The sequence below is a fragment of the Aotus nancymaae genome, unplaced genomic scaffold (assembly GCF_030222135.1).
Source record: "Aotus nancymaae isolate 86718 unplaced genomic scaffold, 86718_ANA_hifiasm-v0.15.2.pri h1tg000018l, whole genome shotgun sequence".
Lineage (NCBI taxonomy): Eukaryota > Metazoa > Chordata > Mammalia > Primates > Aotidae > Aotus > Aotus nancymaae.
Genome location: NW_026988430.1, coordinates 13,653,772 through 13,674,916, shown reverse-complemented (window position 1 = coordinate 13,674,916; position 21,145 = coordinate 13,653,772). Strand labels below are relative to the sequence as shown.

At 40.6% G+C, this 21,145-nt stretch overlaps 1 protein-coding gene across 2 annotated transcripts in view; it reads left to right on the top strand.

Moving 5' to 3' along the window:
* Positions 1–21,145, top strand: part of MYOCD (myocardin) — a 104,239-nt gene that overhangs the window by 40,449 nt on the left and 42,645 nt on the right. Inside the window, exons 3-6 of one of the 2 annotated variants that reach the window (XM_064378283.1) lie at positions 2,923–2,966; positions 7,720–7,775; positions 9,797–9,872; positions 13,806–13,967. In XM_064378283.1, the coding sequence (XP_064234353.1) occupies positions 9,857–9,872; positions 13,806–13,967 (178 nt within the window). In that variant the 5' untranslated portion in view covers positions 2,923–2,966; positions 7,720–7,775; positions 9,797–9,856. The remainder of the gene's footprint in view (positions 1–2,922; positions 2,967–7,719; positions 7,776–9,796; positions 9,873–13,805; positions 13,968–21,145) is intronic. The other variant, XM_021676086.2, reaches the window with a different exon arrangement.

Below are 21,145 nucleotides of genomic sequence, written 5' to 3'. Positions count from 1 at the left end.
CACTGCAGGCCCTGCCTGTACAGACCTTTTCTCATAGCTCTTCTCAGGAAGCTAGAGATAGGATGCATCTCTTCAGCTGCTGATGGTCAGCCTCTTCAGCCCAATCAGAGATTAAACGTTCAATCTACGTGCATTTCAGCAGAGCAGTATGTTTCCTGTGCCACCTAAGGGAACATGTCTAAATGCAAACCATTGGGAGAAGGAAAGAAGAACCAAGGGGCTCTGGATCTTTTCAATTCAGTATAATTCAACAAATGTTATTACATCCCAGACTATGTACAGGGGACTGTGCCAGGCACTTTAGGGAAGACAATTATAAGCAAGACGGTCCCTGAGAAAAAGTCAAGATATTTGGGGGAAAGCTGATAAAAAGCACACCGAAGCATAATTCAGTGTGCAACTCATTACCTTTCACAAGAAGACTTTCTTATTTCTTCACTCCATTATGTAAATTTTTTTTGAAACAGAAAGTAAAAGAAAACTAGGAAGAATGGAAGCAAGGAAAGTTAGTAGTCCTCAGAGCCTACCTAATTCTGTGATTTTTCTAATTTTTTAATCGTTAAATCTTATACACTACATATATGTGTGTGTGTATATATAGTGTATATGCATATATATAGTGCATAAGATTTAACAATTGCATATATACACACACACATATATATATAGTACATATATACAGAGGTAGACAAAGGTGCCCTGGATTTTACACACACACACACACACACACACACACACACACACACACATGCACTGACTGAGGCAGTGTCAAATGTCTCTGCCCCATTTACTGGGCCTGTCCTTGTCCCTTCCAGAAGTCCCCTGATAATTCTCTCTACAGTGCTGACTCTCTTCAGAATAGAGTTTGCAAACCCCTGACATATCCCAATCCTTGTTCATGAAACTGAGGTTGAAGAGACCTAAGAGACCTTCAGATGTCCTAAAGCCTAGATCTAATGTGGTCCCATTTTCTACAGTTTTGATTTATGAGAATGTAAATGCATGCCAGATAAAATTATTTGTAAAATCTCGCTTTGTTCATAAAATTAGAAAGTCGCAATTTTTTTAAACATGACATAAATTGTCAAAACTCAAAGCTGATGGCTAAGTGGACTGTACATTGTCCTTATCAAATAGCAATACTATTTTTAACTGGTCAACAGAAGCACCTGCCACCAATTAGCATGGAGTTTTACATTAGGTTAAATCTTCAGGGCTTGTCCACTTGATAACATGCAACGCCCTCCTATTGTGGAGGGCTGAGGCCAGAACCTGTGTCTCTTGATCCCTGCCTGGGTTCCTTTTCTCAAATGTTCAAAATGAATCACTTGGCCTTTAAAAACACTTACTTATTTCATATCTTAAGGCATTTCATGACCAAAAAAATTTAGAAAAATTAAAAAGCGTATAATGTGTGAAAATGCCAAAGATAAACCACTGATTTAAATGAAATGACATCATAATCTATGCTTTGCCATGGTGAGCATTGAATGAAAGATTTCACTGACTTAGCTGTATGGCAGGTGTCACTTCAATTGCATTCCAAATTGATAATTAAATTATAAGGCTCCTCCCCCACTGACTCTAATGAGTCATGTGTAATTGTAGTAAAACTGATCCAAATGGATTGAAATGTTCTTCCTTCGCTTTCCCTGGGCATGTATCCTGCAGATTTTGAGGTTGCTGCTGAGTAATAAACAGTCTTTAGCAACCAGCAACAAATTCTTTTTTATAATCTCCGTAAATGACTTCTTTTAAACATTTACTTTGTTCTTATGTGTGTGCATGATGAGTTTAGGATTTCTCTCTTTACATGCTTTGAATGAATTTAAAGGCATCATCTCTTGACTATTAGTCAAGACAAGCAAGGTTCTGAAGCCAGCACGTAATCCCTAGCATAACTTTAAACAGTGGGTCAAGGGTTCTCAGACCAGGTGCATTTACAATAGCAGTTGTGAAATTCACATTTTCAAAATCATCATGAAACCTTAGTGAAATATCCTCTCAAAGTCAACTCAGAAATATTACTTAAAGAACTTATTGTTTAGATTTATCTCCAAAATTTCACCTCTAAGTCTCAATATGGAGATTTCAAATTGCCTTGATTCATCATCAACCAAGATTCATAGGGAATGGTTTGACTGTCCCTTCCTTTTGGGCTCAAGGTTGCAAGAGGACATCAAGGTTCTCTACATTCTCATGGCATAAGGACAGAGTCCACCCCCTTCCCTAGACCTATTGGACCTGTTCATCATTTCTTATGCAAATTTTCTCTCCTGCAATTCTTCTCCCTGAGTATCACTCTCCTGGGTAAAATTTTAAATAACATCATTTTATTCCAACCACTTCAGAAGACTTACTGTAGAAAGATGACTAGCCATGTAAACCAGACTCAATAAAATGGTCATAGAGCATTTCAGTAAATATTTATTAATCCTCTGCTGTGAGACAGGCTCTGGGGAACACACACAGAGAAGTCGGACTCAACTTCTGTTTCAAAGTGCTTCCAGTCCAGGGGGAGCCCAGATCACCCCCATTTAATCATCCCACTGAACAATTCTGGACAACTTCACACCACTACATGAGAATATGTATCCAGGAAGATTGAAGGAAAGATCACTTTTTCTCTCCCTCTCCCTCTGCTACTAAAGTGAGTCTATTTGGTGCTGAACCCAGGGTAGAGATGAAAGACTGTTTAATTTATTCTCCTGGAATACAGACGATGAGACTAGAGAGCTAAAGTGGAGTTGAGAGGACACAGGGCCCAGAGAGGCTGCTGCGTGTCCACAGAGTCTCGGAGAAAGCCGCCACTGGCCAGCATGGAATGTCTGGGCAGCCTGGTTTCATGATCTGATCAATGTAAATGAATTTAAAGATACAATGAGCTGTCTATGAATGGTGCTGCCTTTATTTTTTTTGCAGACTAATCCAAGCTACAGCAGCCACATACTTACTGCAAAACCTTGGTAAATCCCTGAATTCTGTGGTACTTCTGAATAGCAAGAAGAACGATCGGGGCAATTTCTGCACTCATACCACATGCAGCTTCACAATAGTTTTGAGAAGTTGACTGGACAAAGTCTCTCTTCCTTTTCTCAGTGCATTCATTTGACTTGGCTTTTCCCTACAGCACCCTACCACACACTGTCGGCTGTTTCAGCAGTACACGGCACAAGGGAATTAATCTGTCTGCCTCTTCCCTTCTTTCTAACATCTCGAATTCAGAGAGAGAAAAAGGTGCCCTGGATTTTCACATCAATCCCATTTGGGTCAAAAATCTTACCTTCCTTCTTTCCCCCTGTCTCTCCTTCAATGTTCCATTTCCCTGCTCCTTAGAAACTAGAAAACCAGTAATTACAGGCACACTTTGAATTTGTCTTTGCGCCCTCCTTCCGAGAAATTCCAAAGTGTTCACAGATGTTGCATCAAATTCTCCCAGTGTGCTCCTCAGGTCTTGAACATTACAAAGCTACATTGGGAAAACGCACTGTTTTCAGACCCTTCACACTATCGTTGGGGTAATAGACCCTTAAGACTATCATTGGGGTACTAAACTAGCGATTTATTGCCAAGCAAAAAAGAAAATATAATCTCCAAAGCATTATCATTATACATAGCATGTATCCTGTTTGCTAAAAAAAAAAAAAAAGTTCTCATGACCCAATTTGTCTTTGAAAGCAAGACAGAGAGAAGATAACATGAATAGGCCCCTTTTTATAAGTGGGAAACGGACAGCAAAGAAAAACTCTCAGGCTTGCCCAAGGTTATACTGAAAGTAGATGGCAGAGCAAGAACAGAACTCAAATGGATGGTTCCCAAATGTTTAGTCACCCAGGATTTCTTCAATTCTACCCATCACGGTCATACGTCTTATGTTTGAAAGAGTGTTGTCTTCCCTACCCCCTAAAGAATCCCACAGACTTTAATTATTAATCCATGTATCTTTGAAATAATTAATTTTACGTTTTTAAGTTAATTTTCTAATTAATGGTCTATGCATTTCCCAGCTAGTGCTTTTTGATGAGAACAACCATAACTAAACCAAGTTGCTATGATTCCAGGCAGCAGCAATGAAAAGAGACAGCTTTGTTAGTCTAAGCAGCCTTTCTCTGGGCAGACATACTCTTTCTCTTCAGCTTTTTGAAATGCTGAAAATCAACCCTGGTCATTCATTGCTCCCTTTTTGAAGTCCTGAGTTCCCAAAGCCCCTAGATCAAGACCACTGAACTTACAAATCCCATCACAGTGGTTCTGAGCCTTTTGCATCAGAATCACCCAGAAGGCTTGTTAAAACACAGATTCCTGGGTCCTGCTGGCAGAGTTTCTGATTCTCTGGGGCTGGGATGGGTCCCAAGATTGGGATTTCTAACACGTTCCCAGTTGATGTCGAGGATGCTGGTCTGGAGGCTGCACTTTGAGAACGCTCCACTAGTTGCGCCCCAAGTCTCTGGCTTTTTAATTCTCCCTCTTGGTCCTCTTAGTAGCAATGAACCTGGGATCCCTCCAAGCCTGCAGCTGAATGGTCCCATTAAGAGAAGTCAGGCCCTGCACCAGCCACAGCCCAACACCAGGTACAGCCCTGCTTCTGCTGCCGGAGTTGCCCAACTCCAGGGAGCCTACCCTGTGCTGAGGCGTGACACCCTTGCCTTCACTGAGTTCTCTGTGGCCCTACAGCCCGTTTTCACCTTTTTCTGGGATCCTGCTAGAGGCACGAGGTTAGAGTGGAGAGCAGAGGACTGCAGGAGGGCTGTTCTTATCTCGGGGTCCTTTTTCTGAGTTCTAAGCAAGCAAATGTTTATATGCTCAGCTGACCCAAATTAGCCGTAGCTGTGGGGACAGAAATAGGCATAGCCCACAACGAAACTCTGAGGCAAGAACACAAATTCTCTCGTGAGGGACCATTAATCTCCCTCCAGGGGGAATGAGTTAGATGTGTGGCTGATTGAATTTACAACAGTATTTTAATTCAACATCACATGGACTTTTTTTAAGATTTAGAATCCAAATTCCTTTTCAATCTTAAATGTCAAAGTCCTTTAAATACAGAATTTTGCCATTTGATACTCCCCAGGCTGGCAGCAGAAGTGGTTTTTTATGCATTTTCCCAAAAGCCAACTGAGAAGTGGGGGGCACCATCGCTTTTGTTGGCCTTCGTGGGAGTTGGTTAAAACCCACAATCTCTGCAGTCACTGAGAAGGCAAACCTCAACCCCAAGGCCATGGCAGGATAGTTTTCCACGGTGTGACCTCAAGCCAGTGCCCCATATAACACCCCTTAACCTCTGAGGAGAAGAGTATGTGGTAAAATGCAGTGTGTGGACCTCTTTGGCTGTCTTCCCAAGTCCTTGCTAAATGGAGATAGTTTCTTCCACCCTGTGGCAGAAGGTTCCAGAAGACCTTTGTGCTCCTGGCATCAGAGAACTGGACTGTGTGAATCATCTCACAGGGGAGTTATTAACACCAAGAAGTGATGAATTGTAGTTCTACGAAGCTGAGATACAGGAAATACAGTGTTTCTTAGAACAATTAATAAGCTTTGCTAATAAGAATTAAACAGCCTCAGAGACACAAGAACCCAATAAAGTCCTCCTAAACCCCAAGCCCAATTAAAACCAATTGTGTTTGGAATGTCAGTGATATCTCAAGATCTATTCATACTATTCCCTTCAGGGAGTTTCTTGAGGAAAGGGCACGTTATTCTTTTCAACCACTTAACGGGGCCACACGAAGATCGATTCCTTTTCTGGGTTATGTAAGTAATTGAACTACACCAATATACAATACCTAACTAAATGATTACCAGGAGATAGGATAGAGGTAAAGACCTATTGATACAGGTTGTATAGATCCACAGTGGCCCACTGGACTTCAAGCAGACTTTGTTTCATAATCTGATTGCTTAGGGGGAAAGTGAGTTGCTTTGGAGAACTCCCTGGACATAAATTTCAACTGCGATCAAATGCAGGAAAAGGCAAGCCTTTTTAAGGATGATGACCAGACGCAACTCAAAGAAAATACATGAGCAACACAGGAGAGCTGATCTATTTCTCAGAATCACTGAGTTGGGAGAAATGGGAGAAAAGGGTCATCTCGAAAGGGAGATTTTGCAGAGAGGCTCATTTTAAAAGTGAAGAGCAGAAATCAAAGACAAGTGAAAAACAGTTTCTAGATCAGTGGTATTCAAGCAGCATGTTCATTTTTTCTTCACTATAAGAAGGGAAGTCTCTTAATCTTTGATCCAAGTGAGAAGGATGCTTGTCAACTACATTTGGCACAAGGAAGCCAGATGGGACAATTCTGCATGTTCCTCCGGCAACATTGTTAATGTCAGGGTGAACAGGGAGGTTTATAGAGAGTGTGACTTATTAACTCCCCCTGCATCATTCTTAAAGAGGATACTATGGCCAGCTACCGTTATGGTCTACATCTATGTCTGCTTGATCTCCAGCAAGCCCTGCTGAAAACTGTGTTCACATTCAGCATGGTCTTGAGGGCTCAATGAGGCACTTGCATGCACATGCACGTGCACATACACACACACACACACACGCACACATGCACTATGATCTGGTCAGAAATGTAATTTTTGTGCTGGCCAAGATTTGGAAGAATACTTCATTACCTGCAGCTTATGGTAGACAACTGTTACAGTCATAGTAAAACTCTGTATCACGTGATTCATCAAGTTGTCCAGATATTTAATTCAGGGGGGAAAAAATCAATGCAGTTCTGTAACTGTTTATCAACCTCATCACTTATCCTGAAAAGTGATTTGTGGCTCCTGATTGAGATTGTTCTAGATTAAGAAAATCAAGGCAAAATGTAGAAATTTTGCAAAATGATGGTCTACTTCTTTGCTCAATCAAAAGAGTTTATTAAACCCTCATAAGAGGTGCGAGGAAGTGGTGATGAGGAGGAGGTAGTGGGAAGAGAGTGAAAGCTGGCATTCAGTCCAGGTTGTTCATGGCCGCCATGTGTTATGTATGACTAACCAGTGCCTATGGCTACTGGTGGTTAATATTTTACACGTCACACCTTGAAAGAGGTTAGAATTGTCACAGGACCTATGCTCCTAACCCTAACTGATCCTGGGCAAGTCAATCCATTTCTGTGTACCTCAGTTTCCCCATTCTGTTCAGGGTTGGAGTTAACTTCCCTGTCTCCAAGGCTCCTTCCAGCCCTCAAAGTTTGATTCTCTGCTTCTCACTCAACACCCTTGGTTGCATGTTCCTGACCTACCAGTCACACACTTTGTCCAGAGTACAGCCCCTTCCCCCAGTGCACCACCCCACCCCACAGACACAGACCACAGTCATCCCCTGAGCCTTTTGCACTCAAGGGCAAAGCAAAGTCAAAGAGGGTGTTAGTTACCCAATATTACACCTCTCCCTCCAACCAGAGTGTTATTTCTGTTTTCAGTTTTCCAGCACCCCCTCTATTTCCTCCGGACCCTGGAATGCCCTGCCTCCATCACTTCTCTTCTTGTTGCACATCCTGCCTCTGCTGCTCCCCCTGTTTGAGGCTTCGATTCCACTTCCCATCTCCTATGGCTTCAGGGCTGCTGGTGTCCTCCAGGCCTGTCTTCTCTCATTGCTTGTGTCCTAATAAAGGCACGCACATCCATACTGTGCATAGCTCAGCAAGCACACCAGCAAAGCCTGCGATGCTGACCGAGGCCCTTAACCCAGCCTCCACTCATGTTTTTGTGTTTCTATTTCAGCACTGAAACGTCCAACGGAATTCCATGAGCAAAGAACAAATTTGGATAGTGACAAGGTAATTTTTGCAAATTTCTTGATCCAAACTTAGACTCTAGGTTATGAATCGCTGAATGCTAACCCTTGGCTGATGTGTGTACAATTTCTACAACAAACTCAATCAATTTGCCGGTCCCCTGCCCTCACATCATATGGAATCTTACTCCTATTAACTGATAACTACAGAAATGAGATCAACTATATTAGCTTTGAAACTGCTATTTTTTAGCTTTTTTTTTTTTTAATGTACCCAATCTTTCTAATTTTGGAAGAAATCATGGTACGGATGCCCTAGAATCAGCCGGATGCGGGTGGCTTATGCCTGTAATCCCAGCACATAGGGAGGCTGAGGCAGGTGGATTACAAGGTCAGGAGTTCAAGACCAGCCTGACCAACATGGTGAAACACCATCTCTACTAAAAATACAAAAATTAGCTGGGTGTGGTGGCACACACCTGTAATCCCAGCTTCTCAGGAGGCTGAGTCAGGAGAATCGCTTGAACCTAGGGGATGGAGGTTTCAGTAAGCTGAGATTGTGCCACTACACTCCAGCCTGGGTGACAGAGCGAGACTACGTCTCAAAAACACTTTAGAGAGGGAAGTGAAGTTGGCTTTCAAGCTGCCTTACCTTTCATTACTGTCATTTCTTAACAACAATCAGATTTTTAAATATCCAATTCAATGGTAAGGCATAGTTTATGGATGCAGAACTTATTTGTAGCTACTTAAAGGCAAGAGGAATTATGCTTATTTCCCTTTTTTTGTAACATTTGAGGGGGACATTTGGCATATATTCTGTACTTTCATAACAAATCTCTGCAACCTGAATTTGTCAATAATATATTAATAAATACTATTTAGCAAGTATCAACACTTTGAGTGAGAAGGAAAGGCAAAGAGAGCATCTGCCCACCGGTGTTTCCTTGCCTGAGCGTACTAGTCTTGCAACTTGTCTGTGGGTAGAGAGGAAAAGGAAGGATCTGTAACTCCTCAATGTAGCTCACAAGTGGCTGTGATTTCTACTACCTCAAGAAGAACAAAGAACAGCAGACTCTTTTATCAGAATTGAAGTGATTCCCAGACCCCTCTCAGGGGGCCGCTGGGAGATCCACTATAGTGAGATAAAAACCCAGAACTAGACATCGGAAACCTGGGGTCCAGTGTTGGCCCTCCCACAGCCCGCAACAGCCAAGAAGACAATGCGACTGGGTAAATAACCTGTCTCACCATGCCCTTCCGACGCGTGGTGGGTCTGCATCTGCAGGCTTTACGTTTTTACGTGTACTAAAAGAGAAAGTCAGGCAAGTAATGGGAAAGAGGCATACATTGTCATGTTGTATTAGACGGATTTAGGCAATGTTTTCGCTCTGATTTTGGTTAATTTTGTGACTATTTTCAGAGGAAATAGAGGCTGGGTGCTGTGGCTTATGCCTGTAATCCCAGCACTCTGGGAGACTGAGGCGGGCAGATCACTTGACTCCAGGAGTTGAAGACCAGCCTAGGAAACATGGTGAAACCCTGTCTACTAAAAATAAAAAAATTTTTTTAAAAATTAGCTGGGTTTGGTGGTGCACACCTGTAGTCCCAGCTACTCCTGGAACTAAGGCAAGAGGATCACTTGTGCCCAGGAGGTCGAGGCTGCAGTGAGCTATGATTGTGCCACAGCCTGGATGACAGAGACTCTGTCTCAAAAAAAACAAAAAAAAAAAGGCAATGGAATAGGATCAATTATAATACAAGCACCCTAGTATCCTAAGAGTTATAGGAGCATTTTATTAACATGTCCCAACGGGCCTATCCCTGAAAGAGCTTTAGGTTTGTAGCCCTGCCGCGGACCCAGGCTCTTTACCTTCTTACCTTATTTTCCCATTTAAAAATGACTCGAGGGGTCTTTGTAAATGTTCATTTATCGAACTGTGGGACACCAAGAGTATTTTCATGTTTCATTTATCATTTTAAAAGGTTATTTTCTCCTTTGAGATAAATCGAGTGTTTTTAAAAAGGTAAAACTAGGTGATTCTCTTTGTTTGGGTTCTACAGGCTAAAAATTCCCTGAAGCGGAAAGCCAGAAACAGATGCAACAGTGCTGACTTGGTTAATATGCACATACTCCAAGGTAAGGCTGCAAGAAATCATAAACCAAGAGATGCTGTAGAACGCTGGGGCATTTTCCCTGAGTTAACTGTCTCTGTACAGTTGCTAAGCCCTCTTAAAAATCTCCCTTGCCATTACAAAGTGGTAGTTTCAAGTAATCATCTAAGCCTTCTAGGCCACGTAGATAACCAAATTGGGAAGCCATAAAACGATTAAGCAGGTTAGAGACTCGGACTCTAATCTCAGCTGTGCCATCTCCTACTTGTAAGGCCTGGGCAAATCACATAACTTCTAAGAGTGCATGGAACACATCTGACGTGTGCAGACAATTATTATTAATCTGGACCATCACTGACTTTGGAAGGGGATCATGGTTCCCTTGTTGCCACTGTATCCTCCAGGTAACTGATTGTGCTTTGCTGATGGCTTTACCTTCTGGTATGCAGGGAATGACAATCTGAGAAAATTAGTGCTGATCAAAGCAGGTCTAGTTCTGCCTTGCAATGCCACCTCTGTGCTGGGGTGTGTGAGACAAAGCAGACACCTAATTGGTTCCCATATTCTGACATCTGGATGCAGGAGAAGAGGCTCCTACTCCTGCCTCATGAGTTGCCTTCCCTGGGACAGAATCCCCCAGAACACTGGTGTGCACCCTAAAAGAGGTAGAAACCCTAATTTGACAGTTACCTATGGGATATTTATTCCTTGAACACACATTGTATTGGGTGTCTGCTAGGAGTTGACTCTTCTGCCAGGCCAGTGGATTCAACAATAAATAATACACAGATCTGTGCCCTCAAAGGGTCTCACAGTATAAGAGAGGACATGAGAATCACATTTACAATTGTTATATGTAAAATATTGATGCTGCAAAAGCAATAGCACTCGAATATAAATTCTCTCAGCAAGGCAATTTACTTCTGTAGAAGGGTGCATCTCACAGATGGAGCAATGGTGCGTGCACACCTGAACAGGGGAGGGGAAAAGGTTCTTATCCCTGATGCAGCCCCTACTGCTGTGTTGTTCCCCTATCAGCTAGGGTTACATTGCACAGTCTAAGCCAATTCCTACTGGTTATTTTAAAGAGAGCAGGGGTATGAGCCAGAGTGGTGGGGTGAGTGGTTTAGCAGGAAAAACAGTTATGGAACAGGTAACTAAAGGTGACTCAGATCAGAGCAGGTGATGGGGGTGACTCAGGTCAAAGCAGGTGACTGGGATGAGTCAAGACTGAGCAGGTGACTGGAGCAGGTGACCGGGATGAGTCAGGACAGAGCAGGGAATTGTGGGAATAATCAGCAGGAACTGATTAGAACTGGTGGAAGAGGTTGTTTACTGAAACTACAAGAAATTTAAACTTTAAAATGGAGGTTGAAAAATTGAACATACTGACATACTTATTCTTTGAAGAGAAACTTAGAACTCATTGTATCCAACGCAATCCAACATGAAAAGAGAGGAAATGCATGGTGCGGTGGGTGCATGGAAGAGGTCAGAGAAAAGAGCCATCTGAATCAGAATAGATGGGGGAGGAGTGAGGATATGGGCTGGAATGTGAGGGCTGAGCCAGGTAGAAAAAGATGGAAGGGTGTCACAGTCTGAAGGAACAGACTTCACAAGGTGAGGATCATGGCCACCTCCAGGTGGATGACTCATTTGCATAATAAAAACTAGGGTGGGAGGACCAGTCTTTTCTCGGGCTATGTAAATGGAGCACCTGGTCAACCAATCCCCTGGGCCCTATGTAAATCAATCACCGCCTCCTCAAACCTCGGTACAAAATCGATTGTTCTGCCACAAACCAGAGACCCTTCTTGGGCTACCCACTTTCTCAGCATGAGAAAGCTTTTTCTCTCTCTTCTTTTTCTACTAAACTTTCCGCTCCTAAACCCACTCCTCGTGTATATCCGTGTCCTGAATTCCTTCTCGACCATGACAAAGAACTAGGGCATATGCTCCAGACAACAGAGCCATTTCAATACTGTAGAGCTATTACAAACAAGGCTTTCAAAGAGTGATTTCAGGAGAAAAGATTTACAAGACAAGGTTTCATGAAAAAAGCAAAAAACAAAACCACATTTGCTGCCAAATTCTGGGAAGTAAAATTATATACTTAAACTATATTCATCGTCAGATTCTGGGAAGAAAAACAAACCTACCAATCAATGTAAATAACTAAGAAAGACACACGAGTCTTAAAAAATAGGTGACACTCAGTGGGGATTTTCCTGAAGACTTCATTTTTTTTTTGCACACCTTTTTAGCATTTTTCACATTTATGACAATGAGGGCACAGTAATGCTATAATCAAAAACACATGAAATGTTATTTCCTCCATCATTATGGTCTTGAATTAAAATATCAGGGTGTGAACTGCACCAACCCCCATTCAATTGCATGTCTCTGGTGCCTCTCATGGGATCCCCTTTTGTCAATAGAAATTGGGAATTAGCTTCTTGGAGCATAAAAGATCTTCTAGATACAAAATGACTCCTGTTGCCCAGGAGTTTATTGTCCAGTTTCAGAAGCAACAAGATGAAGGGTTCATGCTTCTAACTGCTAGAGGCAGTCAAAGCAAAAAGGATCTGTAAGAACAGAAAGGCTTAGGAAAGCTTTATGCCGGGACCCAAAAGTAAGATGTTGGTAGTGGGGAGTGGGGAAGAAGTTTAAGGTGGGAAAAGGAAATAAGCCAAGGTGCAAAGGTAAATTCAGCAAGACATGGAAGACAGAAGGATAAGGACCATGATAGGAGGTAGATTACCTTTGTAGCAGTCTTGAAAAACTGGACTGAGAGACTTGGATGGTGGGAAGGATCTTGTACGGAGGCATAAGAAGAAAGGAGGGCTTTCTGAAGGTCAGTCCTGAGTTGGTACACAGGATCGGTCAGAAAGATCGCTGAGGCAGAGAGCTAGCAAGCTGCCCTCACAAGGAACTGTAAGGGGTGTTTTGGCAACGACATGGGCTTTGGAATGCTCATTGTTTGGTTTGGAGTATCGACATTCCCTCCATTTAATGTGTAATGCTTAGAAGAGGCAGTTTCCACAGCTAAACCTGTGGCAACCGATGAGACATCCCTAGCCCTCTTCTGGATGGAGAGTTCTAGATCAGTGCCAGACACAGAGTCTGTGTTAGCAGGTTGATAATAATGAAATAACGGAGCTGAGAGACTTGTCTGTAAATATCTCACTTTCTAGGTTTATGAAGTTGAAAGTAAAGCTGCAAACGCTTATAGAATCTTCACTTAAGTTCTCCATGAGAGCAGTAAGTTGGCTGGATTCTCCTCTGAGTTCTTCCACAGAATTAAGTCAGGGCCCAACCTAAAAAGGAAGTTTGGTACCAGCTGTATCGGAGTGAATTTAAGGCTCTGTCTGTGACCTTTCACACCCTCCAAATGATGAGAAACTGCCTGGAGATGAATTCAACTTTTAAAAATTCCTCTGTTTAATTAAATAACTATTTTAATGGAATTTTTTTTTCCTTTCACAAGTGACCTGGACATTTGACTCAGTGGGTCACAGCATTGACTAGTCCAAAACCCTTTAAAAGTCATACTAGTACTACTAATTATAACAACAGAAAACATTTACTGTGGGCCCAGCCCGTGCCAGTCACTATGAAGACCAAATGTGTGTCCGAGGGCCATAGCTTAGGGTCAGGCAAAAAACACAGGCCCTGCACACTGCTTGCTTACAAAAATCTTCAAATTGCACATTTTCCACAAATCCTCACAAAACAAACTTCTCTAGCTTTTTGACATGCCTCTCTATTTGCCTTTATTTGGAAGTGTCTAGGCTTTGGTGCTAATCCCTGTAAAGTGATGATGATTGCATTGAAAAATTATTAGGTTGGTAGAGCACAATGTGACACAATCTTTTGTAACCACAAGCCAAAAAAACAAAAAAGAGAGAGAGAGAGACAGCAAATTCTAGAACTGATCCTTTTCCTTTCAACCCTTTAGCTTCCACTGCAGAGAGGTCCATTCCAACTGCTCAGATGAAGCTGAAAAGAGCCCGACTCGCCGATGATCTCAATGAAAAAATTGCTCTACGACCAGGGCCGCTGGAACTGGTGGAAAAAAACATTCTTCCTGTAGATTCTGCTGTGAAAGAGGCCATAAAAGGTAGTTAGAACAAATGGCATGTCTCTCCTTGGTGCTCTTGAGATCTGAGGGCAGCCTGGAGCTCTGACATACTAGGACCTTTGGGGATGAGAGCCTCTCACCAGACAAGAGCCATACTATGGGTTTTTAGTCCAGTTGCTTCTCCACAGCCAGAGATTCTGGGCGTTTCTTGCAGTCCCCATTCATGTACACTGCAAGGCCAAGTCAACACAGGCTAATCTTGCTCTAGTCAGGCAAGTTGAGAACCTAACCGGGTGTAATCCTTAAAACATCTTCCCCACAAGATGTCCATCACTTAGGAGTCATAGTCATGGTCCTCTTTAGCCTTCCTTATGTATGTATGTATGTATGTATGTATTTATTTATTTATTTATTTTGAGACGGAGTTTTGCTCTCGTTGCCCAGGCTGGAGTGCAATGCCACAATCTTGGCTCACCACAACCTCCACCTCCCCGGTTCAAGCGATTCTCCTGCCTCAGCCTCCAAGTAGCTGGGATTACAGGCATGCACCACCAAACTCGGCTAATTTTGTATTTTTAGTAGAGACAGGGTTTCTCTATGTTGGTCAGGCTGGTCTCGAACTCCCGACCTCAGATGATCCACCCGCTTCGATCTCCCAAAGTGCTGAGATTACAAGTATGAGCCACCTCGCCCAACCAAAGCCTTCCTTGTTTAAAGAGAGATGGACTGTAATAGCAGAAAGAGCACTGGCCCCAGACTAGAAAACTTAGATCCCAAGCCCAGGTGCCCAAGTCACCTCACCTCAAGATGGAGGTGATATCATCCACCCTGCCCAGCTTACAGGCCCCTGGGAGTGAAGTTCATGGTAAACAATGCATGTAAAAGCTCAGAAAGCTCTCGCTTGCTCCAAGAAGCCAAAGGACAAATATTCAAAAAGGAGACACAAATATTAATTCTGTCATAAACTGTATAAAATCATTTTGTAGACTTTTTGAACAGTTGATAGTAGGGGGACCCAAACAGCCTGCCAGTACTGGATTCACTCATAGAGGTTTTGGGGTGGAACCCAGGAAAACTATGGTAACAGGGAGAAAGGGGAGATTAACCTTCCCACAGGCACACTTATTTTCTGCAGCTATGCCCGCAATCCGCTCTGAGAACTATTGGTAGATATTAATAAGCAGTGTATATTTAAATGTTTTGACACACTGTCAAAAAGTATGTCTAAGGGCATTTTATCCAAAACTAAGTTTATTATAAAACTTGTCATCAAGTTTATTCACATTCTAAAATCTTGCTCTCACCCAGTGATTCAGAGGCCACATGAATTTTGCCTTCGGAACCCGTAAATATGAAAATATCAACTCCAGGAGAGACAATATCCTCGTCTGTCAGTGCCCACTTAAATATTCCACTGTGATTTTCTCTCTACTCTCTCTCCCTCTCCACTAAATATCCTGTGCCTTTGAACTTGGCCTTGAGTATTCAAGGGTGCACTGCCTCCATCTTTACTCTGATGAGCTCTCGGGCAGATAAAAGTCTTCATTGGGCATCTCTTATTGTTTCTTAAAATATTCTGTTCCGTGCGTGTAAATTTATTTATTTACTTTTCTTTTGTTGGGTGCGTGCATATTTACGATTTACTTTTACATGATAGGCAAAAGATTTCTTTGATTTGCATTCTTTGGTTTCTAGTGAGATTATATTTTTCCTTGTGGTTATGCATCATTGGCAATACATGGTTTTTCCTCTTCTTTCCTGCTGAGCATGCTCTTGCTTTACTGCTTTGTATATGCTATTTATATAGGAAAAACATGCTACTCCTCCACCTGTCACAGGATTCACATCCTTTTACCAACGTGTCCTTTACCTTTTGATTTTTTTGTATAGTGTAATTTACCTATATCAGTTCCTAATTATTGCATAGTCAAATCCACTCATCTTTTTCATTATATTTTCTGAATTCATTTTTATTGAAAATATTTCCTAATTCAAAAATATAGAGTTTATTCACTTAGATTGTCTTGTAATATCTATATACTTTTATCTTTACATTTAAATTCTTAGTGTGTCTGAAACTATTTAAGTGCTTGGTTTAAGAGACAGGTCTAATTTTATGCTTTTCACAATTTTATGATCTATTTTACAATTTCTGTTCATATCTGTCTTCCCAAGTTTCTTTACATTTGTCTGATTTTTTCTAATGTTTCATGGCTACTCTTGCAAGTATATCTTAAGTGAAAATTACCCTCAATTTTTTGTGTCAACTTCAATTCTAGCAATTTTCTTTAGAATTGCAGTGAATTTACAGGTTAATTTATGGTGAATTCATGTTAAAAATATATAAGTGTGTAAATTCTTCCATAGTATCTTCCTCCACTTATTCAAGTCTTTTTTAATTTCCCTTTGCAAAGTTTGTTGTTTTTAAGTAAAGTCATATTGGTTATTGCTGACATATGGGAAACCTACTAATTTCGCACATTTATTTTATAACTGGGCAGTATGAAAGCTCTTCTTAATAGTTCCAATAGCTTCTCAGTTTATCATAAGTTGTCTAGGTCTAAAGGAATAAAAGTTTTTTTTCTGCTTCATTTTTATGTTCTGCCTTGGTTCACTGGCTGATACTTGAAAAGCAACAACATGAGTAGCATAATATAAAATTGATATAATTTCTAAAAGTCTATGTAGTATATTAATAAAATAAATTACATATAATGTTTATGTATTTTATTTCTGAATATATTATATATTATTTATAAATTATATAAATTATATATTATAAAGTATAATATACTATATATTATACAAACCAAATAATATATATCTTATATAAAATATCTATATCATATAGATGTTTATCTTACATTTAAAATTATGAATTATATAAAGCTTATTTAATAAATAACATATATAAATTATATTAAGTTTATATTATACAATAAATGTGTTACTATATAATTTAATAATTACTCATATATTACATAGCAGAATACTATTATTGTTGGTACCTTGCCAGTGCCTCAAAAGCAATATTATATTATATTTATTATATTATACTAACGTTGCCTTATGTTTTATGTTATGTGATAATGTGTTATATTGATGATTACATACATTTTTATTTTGTTTCTCTCTTAAATGGGGATTTGTCTAGTCATTCACATCTGTATATGATGTAGCCTTTGGTAAAGGAAAGATATTCTAAGGAAATATTTCTCTATTCCTGTCCCACTAAGAGTATTTTGCAAGATGGATGTTGAATTTTTTAAATGCTTTCAAAGCACATGAAAAGATGATGATGTGACTTTTCTTCTTTGACCACGCAATGTGGTATTTTCACCTTTCCTAATCTTCCTTGAATTTCTAGGGGAAAAAAAATCTCATCAATTTGGTTTCGGAAATTGCTAGGATTTTATTTGGGATTGTGCATCTATTTTGTTATTAGTTGGGATAACGCTAGCTGGAAAACAAACCGCAAAACTTCAATAGCTTGACAAGAAAGGTGTATTTCCTGCTTGGAAAGAGTTCAGAGAGGCGTTTCCTCCATGAAAAGCCTCCTTCAGTCTTGTTGCGCCACCATTCTCTACAGCAAGGGTGGCACTTTTCTTAAGGGAGCAGATAATACATACTTGAGACTATCTCTGTCACTACTCAACTCTGATGTAGCAAGAAGGTTGCCATGGGCAGTAAGTAAACAAATAGGCATGACTATGTTCCAATAAAACTTTATTTATAAAAACAGGCAGGCACACAGGCCTTAGTTTGTCAATCTCTGCCCTAGAGCTTTGTCATCCTCTGAATGTATCCAGCAAAGGGGGAAGAAGGGATGAGAGGGTTCATCTATTTATTAAAAAGTCTCAACGGAACACATCACTTGCACTCACATTCCATTGTGAGAACAGTACATACAGCTGAGAAAGGTATTCTCTGGCTAAACAGCCATTTCCAGCAGTGCCTCTATATTATGGAAGAGGGATCCTGGCTTTTGATAAGTAGCTAGTCCTGTCTGCCACAATATTCATAAATGATACTGGTTTATGTCATTGTTGTTTTAGTTTTTTAGATTTAAATGTCAAAGCTATACATACTTCACAAAATAGTTTATAATTATCTATTCATATTTTTTCATGTCCTGGAAGCATTTAAATATGATCACAATGATTGGTTGCTTAAAAACATTGTTTACTAAATGGCAACCAAGGAAATTAAGAAACCAGTACCTCTCCCAGAAGTCGTTCTTTGAAAAGATTTTTTCGATTTTGTCCATAATTATTTGTGCACTCAAATTTTCTTTTTAATTTGTACAACTTCCAAGATTGTGCCATTGCACTCCAGCCTGGGTAATAAGAGCGAAACTCCATCTCAAAAAAAAAAAAAAATTGTAAAACTTACCTATTACTAAAAATTCTCACTCCTTCCTGAATTTTAAAGGTATTAGCCTCAATTAGTATATAGTATTGGCTCCCAATTGTTCTAAGTGTCTGTGAACCTGGCAGTAGACTTCAGTTTTTCATTCTAAATGCTGTATATTTGTATATTCTCTCCTTTCCTCCCTCTCTTATTATTACACTAGCTAGAAGTTTTTCTTTTTAATTTATTATCATGAAGAAACAACTCATTGTTTTATTCATAAATTTTGTTGGTTGCATATCTTTTCTCTAATTCAAGTTTGTTTTTTCTAATCAAGGCGGTTGAGGAGGAAAATCTCCATGAGGAGAATGAGGTTTAGGAGTATTAATCTGGCTGCAGGTGCATGGGAAGGAAGGTAGAAGGAATGTTTTAAAATTATGGACTAGGAGCTGTGACTCACGCCTGTAATTCCAGCACTTTGGAAGGCCAAGGCGAGCTGATCACTTGAGGTCAGGAGTTCGAGACCAGCCTGACCAACATGGTGAAATCCCCTCTCTACTAAAAATGCAAAACAGCCGGGCATGGTGATGCACGCCTGTAGACTCAACTGCTTAGTAGGTTGAGGCACAAGAATTGCTTGAACCCAAGAGGTGGAGCTTGCAGTGAGCTGAGATAATGCCACTGCCCTCCAGCCTGGGTGACCGGACAAGACTTTGTCTCAAAAAAAAAAAAAATTAAGCCATTTAGGTGAGGCATCAGAGGGTGTGAGAGGAGCACTGTCAATGGAAATGAAGAGAGAATGATAAATATGAAGGACATTTAACAAAGGTAATGGACAGGATGTGAGGCTGTCTGAGGCAGTAAAGCAGGAGCTTTGGGATCTATAAGCCTGGATTTCAAGCCTGGACTCTGTGATTGTGAGCCACGTGGCCATAATAATTTATGTGATCTCACCATGCCTCAACTGCCTCATCTGTAAAATCTTCATAACGATAATGGCTATCTCATGGGGCTTTTTTCAAGGTGGACTCAACTAAATTATTGATGTGAAGAATTAGCTAGGCACCAGAGACACATCAGTGAATTAATCTCCATTTCTGACCTCAAGGAGTTTGCCATTTAGCAAGAAAAGAGGCAAGGAAGAAGAAAACTATCCTTCCTTGTGATTATTCTTATAAAATATGTAGATAAAAGTCATAAGGGGAATGCAGAATGTGCACCTAAGCAAGGCATCCAGGAAGAGATGACTTCCCAGCTGAGTCCTGAAAGGACAGCGTGGAGACTAATGAAAGGATAAGAACTGCTCAAGTTATAAAAGTAGCTTAAATTGTATTGTAAAAGCAGTAGAGAGGTTTGAACTTAAGAGAGGCTCTCATCACTTTAGAGAATAAATAGAAGCACTATTCTAACTCCCCAACAGGGAGAAACATAATTTAAAATAATAATAAAGCAGTGAAGAACTCTTGGAAAGGTTTCCAGTGGAAGCCAGGGTTGTGTTTGTGTGTTAATAGGGTGAGGGATTTTGCAGGTAGAAATGTGTCTCTGGCTGCTGCATGAAGTGAACTCAAGAGAGACAGAATTAAAAAGAGAGAGAGAGGCAGTTGGAAGGCTATTAGACTTATTTAGTGAGTGGTGATGAGAGCCCGAACAAGAGTCATGGCTGTGGGCAGGTTAAAAAGAGGATCTGAGAGATAGTTAATTTTGCATGATTGGATGGATGACAGATCAATAGAATATATTTGTTTAGACCCAGTGAAGTATCAAAGGTTCGATGGCCAGGTTTCTCTCTTGGGGAACTGGGTGAGTGGCAGTGCCGTTTATCAAGATGGGGAACGTGAGTGGAAGAACATATTTGCGGAGAGATGACAAATTCTTGTTTTGAATTGTTGAATTTGAAGGGTCCACAGGAAATCCAACAGCAGAGATTAATGGGACAGTGCGTTCTTTGGAGCTAGAGTTTGGAAGAGAGAGTTGGTCTGAAGTTATAGGCCTGGGAGACTTCAGTATATATGGTAATTTCAGTGAATGGACTAGATAAGATTACTCTTTCATTCATTGATTTTTTTCATCTAATATTTACTGAGTACTTTCCATATAACAGACAGTATTATAAGCACTTGGAACATACCAGTGAGCAAAATGTACAAAGATTTCTGCTCTAACAGAGCTGACATTCTAGAGGGGAAAACAATCAATAAAAATGTAATTAAAAAGTAAATTATGTATCATAATAAGAGGTGAAAACTCTTTTAAAACTAGAGACCTAGTACAGGGTACAAAGAACCATGAGTGCCCTTTGGAGGAAGGCAATTGCGGGGCATGAGGATGTATAAAAAGAGAAGAGGGCTAAAATCAGGCTTAGTGCAGTAATATTTAAGATAGAGGCAGGGTATCTGCGACAAATAAACAGAAAGAATGGCTAGAGAAAGAGGCAGAGGTTACAGGGTGACTTAATTCAAGAAAAATCCAAAAGTGGACAGCAGTAATGGGCAATGGAGCACCTGTTACTCATCTATGCATCAGCCTCTTTAGCGGTGATCCTTTAAATGCGCCTATGAGTTTTTATGGGCAAGGTGAACAGGAATTTCATAAAGACAGAGGGAGTTGCTTAGAGACAGCTACAGAGAGCGCGCTTAGAGACAGCTAGAGAGACAGCTAAGTCCTTCCAATGGCAAAGGTGACCCAGCTCACTCTTCAGTGTGTCACTTCTTGTGATCATATCTTCTTCCTTGGTTGTGGTTTCACTGTGTATAATTCTTCCAGCCTCTGTGTATTTTCCCTCCCCTGTCCACGTGCCTTTCCAGATGTGTTTACATTTTCCAGCTCTCTCTGCAGCTGTGTTTCTGAGTTTCTGCCAGGCCCTGAGA